General features: G+C 43.3%; 1 protein-coding gene and 1 long non-coding RNA gene across 2 annotated transcripts; one reads left to right on the top strand and one right to left on the bottom strand.

Annotated features, from left to right (window-relative positions):
* Positions 1-2,185: 2,185 nt before the first annotated feature.
* FBXO43 (F-box protein 43) lies at positions 2,186-10,552 on the bottom strand. The gene is made up of 6 exons (XM_064154021.1): positions 9,810-10,552; positions 9,625-9,701; positions 4,740-6,246; positions 3,846-3,948; positions 2,870-3,055; positions 2,186-2,778 (listed from the first exon to the last, which is right to left on the bottom strand). Exons 3-6 carry the CDS (start codon positions 6,197-6,199, stop codon positions 2,530-2,532), a joined length of 1,998 nt encoding a protein of 665 aa, XP_064010091.1. The 5' UTR covers positions 6,200-6,246; positions 9,625-9,701; positions 9,810-10,552; the 3' UTR covers positions 2,186-2,529.
* On the top strand, positions 10,111-12,198 carry LOC135181140 (uncharacterized). The gene is made up of 2 exons (XR_010304752.1): positions 10,111-10,823; positions 11,070-12,198. It is a non-coding gene; the product is annotated as an uncharacterized LOC135181140 (long non-coding RNA).
* Positions 12,199-12,296: the final 98 nt, after the last annotated feature.

The raw sequence follows: 12,296 nt of genomic DNA, 5'->3' as shown, positions 1-12,296 counted from the left end.
GCTACTGCTTGTTGAACACAGTAGATGTCAAATCCACTCATTTTAAATACCACTGATGCCTAAAGAGAAGCAGTTTATCACCTCTACTGCTCCCTGAATTATTTGGATTGCAGCATAAGAATTTGGTTTTGCTAAGGTCACATGATTCTTCTCAGAATTTTTTCCTGAAAGGGAAAGGATGTTTAATAACCAAATCTTAACCTGAGTTCCTGTGTGGCTTTCCACCAAAGGTCTACCTCTTTCAGAACTATTTCCAGAACTCTTGCTGAAGTGTTCAAAACAATGCTTGCACCTGGTGTATTTCTAGCCTAGACCACAACACTGCGCAGAGAGCGAGTTAAGTCCTCTCACTGCCATGACTCTCCCATCAGTCTCAAGGATGCATAGAAAGCTTCATATTTTCTTTCAGAGATGAAGTACCCTAGAAAATATCAAAGGTGAAATGCAGTTATGCCAACAGCAGTCTGACATCCTATATTTACCCTGCAGTTACTACCATCCCCTTCTCATAGTTCAGTGCATATAGTAAATGAATCAAGCAACTTAGCAATATTCCTGCTTGCAAACTCCTCCTCCGTTATGAATGTTATTCTTCCTAAAGCAAAACCATACCAGGCACACCTCTATATTCCTCAGTTTGTCCCCAAGTCCTTTCCCTCAGAATAGATTCTGTGTAAACTCCTCTTTCAGTCTTCCTGTTCAAGTACTATAATTTTAACAATGCAAAGGTTTAGCAAAGGAGTGTGGAAAGCAGGTGTTGATAATTTGGCCATTTAAGAAACACAGCTGTCTGGCAGATATATTGAGTTGATGCCATCTTTAGTCATACCATATTGGGTCAATAGAGTTAGGACTAAAACTTCTATGGTATTTTACTAACCATGTTGTTGTTGTTCCCCCAGGGGCTATGTGGAGCTATTATCCCAGAAATCAAGTATGCTAAAAGTATAGGCCAGATGTTAGGAGGAAGTTCTTCACAGAGAAAGTGATTTCCCATTGGAATGGGCTGTCCAGGGAGATGGTGAAGTCACCGTCCCTGGAGGTGTTCAAGAGAAGACTGGATGAAGCACTTAGTGCCATGGTCTAGTTGACTGGATAGGGCTGGGGGATATGTTGGACTGGATGATCTTGGAAGTCTCTTCCAACCTGGTTAATTCTACGATACTATTCTATGATACTAATCAAATTACAACAGCTGGAGATGAGAAACTGGAAGGGCATTTCCAGAACATCCTGAAACAAATTACCTTGAGCCATTTGTCTTAAATATCCATGGATTGTGTGGAAAGAGAGAAGAAAAACACAACTTAGAAAGTGCTATTTGCAATCTTCAGACAATAAAACTATATGACACTAAATATCAGAGGCAAATGCACAGCCTAGTGCTTAGTTAAAAGCTTTTCTTTTTACATCAATTGCTTTTTAAATAACTCAGTGACAAGGCTTACCTACAAATATACAGAATAAAGTTACGACAGTGGGGAAGAAGCACCAGCTGACTACAAGTGCTCTGCAAGATGCCTGTCCTTGAAAGGACTATCAACTGCAGAAGTCAAGCAATGCAGTATCTCCACAGAGCAAATACTGTGCCCGTTTCTGTCACCTGTTTTGTGGGTTGTTTACAATTGCTAGAAATTTAAAAAAACACACTTAAAAAAAGACACAAAAGCACAAATTAGTTGAAGTCCAAGAGGCAGATTGTCTGCTTTCTGAATTAAATATGCTGATCCTTTACAAGGGCAAAAATCAAGTAGTTCCCTGAGATAAATCTACAGCTAGAGAAAGGATGTTGCTAGCAGTAGACAATCAGTTCAAGCAGAAGTATGCAGACAATCTAGGAGCTAAAGGCAAATGAAGTGTAAAGGTAAGCTCACCCAAAAAGAGGGCAATACAACACACTGAGTAATGTGATGTTTTCACTAAAGACAAGAACTCAGCAAAACCACAACAGGCTATCTAGACAACATGAGCTTGGGTTAGAAATGATTCTTCTATTGCCTTGCATTTCAGAGGCAAAGAGAACAGGAAAATATTATTCCAATATAAAACTCAGACAACCAACACATTGCTTAGAAGTATCATCATTTATATAGGCAGATGCACTTTTTTGCACGTGTCCCTAAGTGCCTCACTTTCAGCTATTTCAAACATTTACAAGTGAACAATAAATAAATCTCATTAAAAATATTTTTAAATAATTTTCTTTAATTTGTCATTAAGACAAGACTCACATTTTAAAACATCTATCAGGTGCTGTAAGCTAGATATTGAAGACTACATTTAAGATACTTTATTGAATAAGATGTTAGTAAGTTCCCAACTACTACACAACAGGTAAAAAGAGACAAAATGTTCACTTTTTTCAAAAACATACTGAATTCAGATTAACAGGTGAGAAGTTATCAAGAGAAGTCACCAACAACACATTGAATGAGACTTTCAAAATGCAACTATTTAGGATGAACAAGATTAGGGATTTAGGAGAAGGGGAAAAGGAACTAAATGCAAGGACTTGCATGCCTCACACATTTAGAGTCTTTTTAAATTTCTTTTGCTTTGGGCACTTCCTGGAGGAGCATCTTTTTTGTTCTTCTGTTTTGCAGATAAACTACTACATTCTTTTGACCCATGGAAAGCCTGCAGACATAAAATACAAAACTCAAATGCACACACATCTCTGCTGCACAGTCCCCGTTTCTTTACCAGCTGATACTTGGCAGGATATTGACATCTTGGACAGGGCTTCAGAGCTTCGTCAGTGAACAGAGTTTTAGCAACCTGTGTCAAGAGGAAAGAGAGCAGAGCTGCTTAGTGCTTGTGAAGAAACACTTTCTGAAAACTGAAAGTGAGGAGTCTCTTAACTACCTACTTTCAAGTACGCTTCTCGTCTGCTAGTTGAATGGGGAACAGAACTGCATCTCCTGGGTGTGTGCTCAATGTGTGAAGGCAGCATTTGTGCTACTGGAGTTCTGGCTTGAGCTTGAACAGGCCTTAGAGCAGATCTGTTAAGAACGTAAAGCCTCGTGGCGGCATCTTCAGCTTTCAAGAAAGAGTCCTGTTAAAGTTTATAAAGCAAATTAAAAGCAGCCAGTTAGGAGATATTTGGGATTTGCTGCACCAAAGAAAGAAATTACGTGTAATGCATGCATTCAGGAAGGGAACAAGACACCATTAAACCAAGGAACCATTAAACAAAAATCCCATGAGCAGGGTAAAAAGCCAACTGTCTTTCAGCACACTACTGATCCTTAGGTTTCTGAATTAGGACACACCTCAATGGCAAGCATGGAAACAACAGGAATTCTATCACAATTAAAAGGAAAGTTCCACTGAAGTGTGGATGATCTGAGCAGTTATGCTGCTGGTAATATGCTCCCTTTGCTAGGCAGCCCTCCAGTTTCTGTATGGGCCACTGATGCTCAACCTTAGGCACAAGCAATGCTGAAAACCAGGAAATAGTCTAGACTGGGTCCTACAGCACTGCAGACTAGAGTGAAATGGAAAGTGAAGAACAGTGCAAGACAAATGTATGAGCAAGGTTTAAATCTAAAGCCAGGATCAGTCAATGAAGAGGTCCTACAGGATTCTCAAGAAGGGAGGAAGGAGAAGTAAAAAAGAGAGAAGCAAGCCAGTCTCTCGTGGCGGAAGGACTAGTATGCAACATGACAGCTGGAGAGCAACAAAGGCTATTACATTCTTCTGTCAGGATCCTTCAGGTGCTCATGTTGGAACTGCCTCTACCAGCTACTGCTCTCCAACTTTACAAGAGGTTTCCTCAGACCTGTCTCCTTTCACACTTAAAAAAAAACCCCAACCAAAACAAACACCTCTGAGATGAATCTTACCCCAACTGCTTCTCTGAGATGTTTTAGGTACAGCTTTCTCCTCTCATCCGCATTTTTATCCTGTACAATGATTTCACGCCAGTTTTTACTCACTCTCCAAATGCTGGAATAAATGAATGAAAAATGATCTGCTTTCACATCATTACCAAGCAGTGCAGAAGCCACGATAGCAAGACTGCCTTTTTAAAGGGGTTTATGTCATTTCATATACTGCTGGTTATTTTACAGACAACTGCTGTATACTAGTTCACTGTACTGATCTGTTAGGAAAGACTTACACACCACTGCAAAGAGTCAGAGAGTCTGGAAAGCAACTGCAGTGTAAACAATTCAGCAGATCTTTGACTCGCAAGATGAAAAATGTTTCTTCTTTCCAGAGAAGTCACTCACTGAGTTTGTTTCTAAAGTTCCAAAAACACCTCTGCCCTTTGTGACTACACTCTTGATTTCTTTTAAATAAGTGACACTTTCCACTAGAGCATTACTTAGGAAGCAAAATTCTGAGCATCCTTGTGCCTAGAAATAACCGAGGAAGTGAAATACACAGAAGAAGGTAGAAAATGTGGTTTGCTTACTATGCATTATTGAGGAACTCATAATGAGAAGAAATTACTTCCCAGGCTGAAAGAAGTTAAATATGCTGCTGAAATTTATGAGTGTTATGAAGTTCACTAATTCCCCTCTTCAGCTGGGATTTGAATTCCCCCATACAATATGTTTGTGGAATTACACAGTAAGAGCCATTGGGTCAGTGGTGATGAAACACTTTAATTCTCCCAGAAACAAACAATTTCTATCACCAACATTGCTATGCCAACAGACATTCTAACCTATTTGCTGAAACAGAGGCTTCTCCCTTTATGGGACAGAGGGAAGAAAAGTAGTAGTACTCACCTGCATAGGCTTTCTACTGTCAAAGCATCTAAAACTATAGCAAGAACATGTTTTAAATTTCTGTATTTTAATTCTGTTAAAATATCTACTTTTTCCAGGCCCATTTTCTTGCCAATAAGTCCAGCGAGAACATGTTCTAATGCAAATATTTCTGTGGTGTCAACGTTCTCCAATACTTGATTTTGGTCTGATCTTTGTCTTTGCAAGCAAATTTCACGAACCATTTTCAGAGCTGGCATGGTTGAGAGATCAAGCAGGCCTTCACTGGGCTGTTCTGACACTAATACATGGTCCTCAGCAGCAAAGTGTCCTTTTTCTGTTACCACACTTGCTGAACTAGGCAGACAGCCCTGATTCTCTTCTGTCTCTGACTGCGAGCCCTGTTCCCGAAGAGTAGATAATCTCCTAACTCTTTCAAGCTTTCTTATTTTTCTTTTACTATCCACTGTTTTGGAACATTCTTTATGTTTTTGGAAGCACTCTTGGAAAGATCCCTCACGATCAGACAAATCTGATTTGTCCAAAGGAAGTGAATTATATCCACTGTCCTCAGGCGTTGACAGATCTGGGTAACTTGCCCTCTTAACAGGGGAAGAGCTTATATCACATAGTTCAAAGTTGAAGTTCTCTACAAGATTGTTGATACAAGTCAGGAACTTCCCCTCATGGGCCTCAGGTAACACAGAGTGAGCAGGAGTTCCAAGTAACCCTTCACTTACACCCACAAGGACACTTTGATTGAATTCATTGGCAGTACTAACAACAGTATCCTTGCATCGAATGGGAGACAAACATTCTGGTTCTAGCAATGAGGGCTCCACACATTTGGACTCATCTAGCGTAGAAGTTCTTTGTTGTGAGAAGGAGAGCCTCCGCTTTGGGCAATCAGGATGAGGGTCCTGAGGTTTGGAAGTGCTGGTTGTCAGAGGTTTGTAGCTTTCATCTTTTGGAGAACCTGAAGCAGTTTCCGATAGCTGTTCTTCGGAGCTCAGAACAGGAGGGAACAATTTTTTCCTGCTGCTTCCTGAAGGACTAGCCTGTCCTTCACAGCATCCCACAGCTGTGCCAGCAGGAACAGTCCTAGGTAACAGCAGCCTCCTGCGCAGGGAGGAGCTTTTTCTACTCACTTTAGGAGTTTCAAAAAAATCTGCACTTCTGTTTGCTTCCCTTCTCTCTGACAAGGAGATAGAATTAATTTCATTTTCAATAGAAGATGACACAGAAAAGAGGGCACCTGAGTGAATATGCTTGGAATGCTCTTGCAGGGATGAAAAGTTTGTTATACTCAGTGCTTCTTTATGCTGCTCCTCAGGATCTTTGACTGACTTGTTGCATCTGCTGTCCAGAAATACTGAAGTGCAGCATGTGTCTTTAAAACTGGAGCATCTCAAATGGCTGCTGGGAGATGCTAATCTATTTCTTTTAAGAATACTGAATGTTACCAAATGACTGTCTGACATCTTCTGTTGGTGCTTTGGCTTTGCAAGTGAAGATACCAGCGCTATTTCTGAAACAAATCATAAAAACCAGTCACCTTGTGCAAGTCTATCAAGGTAGCAGGAACAGTTCTTATGCACAGAAAAATAACTTCCAATCAAGTGGATGGTTAGAACGACTGACTAAAGTGCATAGGACACTGTAAGGGAAGGCAGATTACAACACATCCAGTAAGATAACTGATCTGTCAATTCTCATGTAAGGAAAAACACTTCAAACAAGTGATGCAGTAACTGATGCAGTAACTAAAGTCTAATTTGCACTGAAATCAGTGACAAAACTCCCTCTCATTCCGGTGGGATCAAGATTTTGAGTAGCACTGTGTTATTGCTTCGTGCAACCAGTAACAGTTCAAGTAGTTCAGTCTCCAAGAACTAGCAGAAGCTCTGGTAACAGAGGAGCTTAGTGGGGGGAATGCATTTTCTCCTTGAAAAAATACACAAACTAAAAGGATTAATAGTGAAGTCACAAGTCTCCCTGTTATTTAAATCCCTGCAGTCCCTGTAGGGAATAAAATTTGATTGCTAGTTACCAGGTGAATAGTGCAACCTGATCTGCCTTAGCATTTAAATGTAGTTTGCAAAGCAGCTCTGGTTTTGCTCAGCTGTGTTGACAAACTGTGGTTCTGAAGTTTTATGCCCTGAAGAAACTGATGGACTGCCTATACATCCTCTCACCGTGTCTGCAGGTCATTTCTTTTAAACTTAGTAAGCACAAAAACTTGAGAGCCATTATGCCTCTCCTAGAAAAGTTGCAAGTGGCTGATGCAGCCATTTAGATGAGAGCTGCAAGAACACGACCTGAGGGGCTGCCAATCACACAGGGCATTCTCTCCACTCTAACCAGAGTGGCAGTAGCTCACTGCTTTCTACACACCAGACATGGGAGCTGTCTAGAAAGATGTCATGAATGAGGGCTGTTCTCACAGAAACCAGGAGGAGCTCACATCAGCATTCCAAGAACTGCTACCTTTGCGTCAGCACCATTTCCTGGGGGATGTTGCTGATCTCTAGAACTGGTATTTTGGAACCTAAACTCTGAAAACAGTGATTGAATTTACAGAATAGACAAAAATAGGAAGCTTTAAAAGTTATTAAGACATTGATAATACTCCATCTGTCCCAACTTAGTCAAGCTCAAAGCCATGAAATACAAGCAGTGGGAACCCAAATTTCCAAGGAAGGGAGGAACCATCATTTGGTGATCTTGGGTCATTTAATTAACATTTTCTAACCATACCAAAGGCACTTTAAGATCATTAAAATACAAAAAGTGCTTTCTTTGCTGTCTACTGTAAGGAAACAGTTACATATAAAAATGCCAAAGCATCAGAATATTAAACTGTGAGAACTCGGCATAGAGGCCCATAGAGCCATGACAATGTGTGACTTACACACACACACAGAAATCCACCCCCACAACTGAGAAAATTTCTTCCAGGAAAAGTATGTGAAAATAACTCCAAGACAACAACAAACTCTGGCTGCTTCCTTTCCCCCTCTCACATTTAGCTCTACAAGTGCCATACGTCACATTTGTTTTCCTTCCCTGTTTTTACTTGGTGAATTAAATGACAATGCAAATAAGAAACACAATGACATTTTAATCAGCTCTAAGCTAGTCACTGCATGAATTGGGATAACCTTCTTGACGGTACAGGACCAACTCAAGCAGTGTCCAGTGCTTTGTCTGCATCACTTTTCAACATTCCCAGCAGTAGGCTTAAAACACTATGCCATGAACCAGAAAATAACGGTAAAAGGATAGGAAAAATGCATGGAGAATCTCTGTGTAGTTCATTGCTGCTGTCATTCTATGACAAACTTTGGTGAACTGGTGTTAGTTAGCAGACATTGAGAGGAGGCATTCACAGAATCACAGAATGTTAGGGTTTGGAAGTGACCTCTAGAGATCACTGAGTCCAACCCTAGGGTCAGTTCGGGCAGGTCGCACAGAAAACACATCCAGGTGAGTTTGGAAAGTCTCCAGAGAAGGAGACCGCACAGCCTCTGTGGGCAGCCTGCTCCAGAGCTCCATCACCCTCATCATACAGAAGTGTCTCCTCATGCTGAGGGTTGGAGACTCCTGTGTTCCAGCTTGTACCCACTGTCCCTTGCCCTATCCCTGGGCACCACCAAGAAGAGACCATCACGCTCAGATATCATTAAAATAATTAAAGTAAAACTGTGTTTCAAATAACATCAAAATCGCGGGGGAGGGGAGAAAAGAAAAGAAAGAAAAAGAAAAGAGTTTGGCGGCGGTAGGGGAGAGGAGAACTGCAGCTGACCAACAGCGAGAACTCGAGCGAAAGCCTACAGTGTCCTGTAAGTGCGGCAGCGTCCGGCAGGAGGAGCCTGAGAGCTTCCCACTGGCTGAGGGGAGCCCAGCTGTGGAGAAGCCACCGCAGGGCAGACCCAGGGCACAGGTCTCTTGTACCTCTCTGCAGCACACCCCACTACGCACCCAGGCTGGTATGCACATGCTGGTTTCAGAAAGTACTACTTAACACAAGCGCTCATGCTACAAATACAGTGCAGGAGGGAAAGCCTTTCAGAGGTGCTGAGCATCTCTCATAACAGAGTAAGATGCTACTTATATTCATAAGAGATGTCTTCTAAAACTTCCTACGGCCTTTCTAGTGTTCTATAAGGAACACTTTTATGATCAGAAGACTTTCGTCTACGAGTTTCGTAGCATCAAGTCTTTGTCATGTGAAGTAATTTCTGACAGTGTCATTAACCTTGTTTTCAATACCCGAGAACAGACATGCAGAGAACAGACAGGTCACACAAGAAGTCAGTAACAGAGGAAGGACTGGAATCCATATTTGCCAAGTGCAGATTCTTGTGCTTGATACATTTCTCATTACTAATTTTGTGGGTTTCGAATTGATCTACAAGTCCACAGCTTTCTGCAGCAACTGCAAACTTTCTGGCAGCTTACAGAACAAAATATTTATTATTCAGAGACACCAAAAGAACAGAGTTTGGATGTTTAGACAAGAAATAATTTCTGACAAGATTAATCTAAAAGAGGCAAAAATGCTGGTTTCTAGAAGGCAATGTAAATGATGCCTATAACTGAGGCACGAGAACTAGGATGGAGTCTGATCCTTAGCTCCCATTTCTCAGGAACACAGGCTGAAGTTTATGCCTTGAACAAGGTGCTTTCTGTCCTTGTTTCTCACAAGTCACTGTTGTTAACAGATAAAGACAAAATATTGGCCATACAAGAATATTTTCTCTGTTATTTAAACAGCTATCACATCTCCATCAAAAAGAGACTCTGAGCACCCAGATCGAAGAACAGAGGTTGTGACCACCTTCAAAAGGTATTCATGCTGAAGATAGCGTAGTTAGGTCCTGTCTGTAAGGTGTGGATCACTTACCCTAATTTGTGAGGCAACTCGAGATCTCCCAAAGCAAGGGTGCTGTATTTAAGGTACTGTGTATCCCTACGGATAACCTGAAGTGAGAAAGAACGTGGAGAGGAAAAGAGAGGTAAGAGAAACATTACCCATCTGAGACAGTTCTCAACTCGTCTAAATATGCATTCACTGCAACGTCTAATTACCCAGCGATGAAGACAATCGACGTCTGCCTAGGGATCAGCACCCTAGGGTCTCTCAGTCACCTGGAACGCCGGACACGAGCAAAGCAACAGCTTCACCCCCTCATCTAGCAAATCACTGGGCACAAGAAACAGGCCCCGGAGGTGCCCTGCCACCGAGGCTGTTGGCAGGGCTCCCCGAGGAAGGGCGAAGGCGAGGAGCTCCCTCTCCCCGGCTAGCTGGAGAGAACTGGAATCTTGCCGCCTCAGCAGTTCGCCGCCCGGCTCTGGGGCCCGTTGCCCTTAGCGAGAAGCCGCTTCGCTTCTCTCCACCCACAGCGGCTCCTCGCGTGCGGCTGCCGCTGCGTTCCCTCGCTTGGATTTGAACCGCCCGCGCCTCCAACCGCTGCCGCGCTGCCTTCCCGCCTCCGGCACGCTGCGGCCCTCGGGCCGGCGGCTCCGCCCTGCGCGCGGGCAGCGCGGTGGCGGGCCTCAGGACAGCGGCGCTGCCCAACGGGGGACACCGCTTCTCCGGGGCGCTAGGAAACACCGGCAAAGCTCGCCTCCTCTCCCGCTTTATACTTCAGTCCTGCGGTCCCTGCCTCACACAGCCCACCATTAAAAGTGCCCCTGAGTCGTTCCGCCCCGGGCTCGGCTTCTCATTCACCCTGTGAGGGTGAGGCTTTCCCGCCTCTGAGAGCCCGCTCAGCTCCCGGCGGATGGCTGAGGCGCGGCTTCAGAAGAGCAGCGCAATCACAGCCAGACGGAGACTTCGCAGATAATCAACCTTATCTGCACAACAGCTTGAGTTATAAGGGTGCTAATTAATTCGAGTTAATTAGTACACTTACACCTGACGGCCCAGGAACTATTACAGAGCGTTTGTTAAGCTCAGTCTCTTTTCAACCACTGTCAATCGGGTGGGAGATGCCCTGTGATGATAATTCGTGCCCTACTTGTAGTTAATATGTTTTATTTTTTAAAATCGAACAACCAACCAACAAAACTCCAACACTGTTTCCCCTGGTCTGGGTAAAGGTAACGTGGAGCTACACAGGCTTACCTGCTACGCTGGCTGCAAACAGGGAGGAGGGGGTGCCGGCGAGAAGGAGCCCTCGGGTCCCACAGCGGCCGCCCCAGGGGCTCCTGCTGCACAGCGACATTGGAAAGGCCACATAAACCATCGCCGTGATCTTCTGCTGGGAATTATTCTCATTTACCTCACTAGTGGAGCATTTACTCGCGGTTGTGTTTAACTTTTCTGGTTCTATATCTATTTTTCAGTTCCAGTTTTCTCCCTCCACCAGAACAACATCAGATCCGAACGAGAGATGTAAAAATCATCGTGTGTGACTTAAAAGGCAACATTTACATTTAAAGAAGCAAATCAGAGGCTTTCCAAAGAAACGGCGAAATTAAAGAAGAGAGGTTTGGGAAACCTGCAGCCTTCCCTTCGGAAACCTTCACCCTCCAGCCTCTCACAGCCCAGCCGGCGAGGGGACAGCGGCTGTCGGCCCCTGGCAGGCTGAGACGGGCTGAGGAAACACGGGTTTGAAAAGTTACCTATCAAACTGTGGTGGGTTTAGATAAAGAATATTGTTTGATGTGACTACAGAGTAAGAGTTATGGATGAAAACAAACGAAAAAGGCAAAGGCTGTTGGAGTACTTCCTCTTTTCGTTTGAGAGGGAGAAATAATTTGAAACTTCTTAGAATTTAATACAAGTTCTCTGAAAGTGCTTTCTGTAATCTCATCTATATTACATGAATCAGAGGAAATTGTTTCTCATTTTGTCGTATTGATTTATAACATAAATTACTATTTCTGTGAAACTGGCAACTTGCTAGCTTCTTAAAGCAGGACACAGCAGATGCAGGTTCTGTCTCTGGCACTCAAACCCGGATGGACTTATGTAACTTAGATCAAAAACCGTAGCAAGTTGTAATTGCGGCATTTAGTGCAACACGGGGAAGCATCACAGCATGTTATTTTTAAAAGCCTTACCTCCCCAAAACCAACCAAACAACAAATCCAAACAAACAAAACGAAACCAACCAACCAAACCCCAAGAAGGACGCCTCTAACCATACCAAAGGACACAAGACAGCCTGCAGCACAGCCGCGCTGCGCTTGGCTGCAGCCGCATTTCCTTCCCGTTTCAAAGGTATCCCCGCACTTCCCTGCCTCGCCCCATGAGCCTTTCCTCCCTCTGTCCTACCCAACAGCGCTGTCACTTCTTGAGACGGTGGAGGCCTTCCACACAATCTCAACTTTTTTTCCTGCTACTCTGAATCAGAGGAGCGTCTTTAGGGCTGGTGTTTATCAGCCCATCAGACGGCTGCAGTAATAGATGCTTTTAAGAGCTGATAAAGCATCCCGGTTTTCCAAGGGAATAGTTTAACAACGACAATAACCAATCCGTTGCATTATTTCCTTCTCTTAATAAGGGAGAGTTTATTTTCACAGACTTAACTTTAACCAAGTCTTTTTTATGGTGGTATCGTTACTACA

The sequence above is a fragment of the Pogoniulus pusillus genome, chromosome 14, assembly GCF_015220805.1.
Source record: "Pogoniulus pusillus isolate bPogPus1 chromosome 14, bPogPus1.pri, whole genome shotgun sequence".
NCBI lineage: Eukaryota > Metazoa > Chordata > Aves > Piciformes > Lybiidae > Pogoniulus > Pogoniulus pusillus.
This window is presented reverse-complemented; position numbering and strand designations above follow the sequence as displayed.

Excerpts from the sequence above, each read along its gene's own strand:
- FBXO43 (XM_064154021.1), bottom strand. The coding sequence starts at position 6,199 with ATGTCAGACAGTCATTTGGTAACATTCAGTATTCTTAAAAGAAATAGA. Across the intron at positions 3,949-4,739 it reads ACAGTAGAAAGCCTATGCAG|CATTTGGAGAGTGAGTAAAA; the intron begins GTGAGTACTACT and ends CATTTATTCCAG. Across the intron at positions 2,779-2,869 it reads GACGAGAAGCGTACTTGAAA|GTTGCTAAAACTCTGTTCAC; the intron begins GTAGGTAGTTAA and ends CTCTTGACACAG.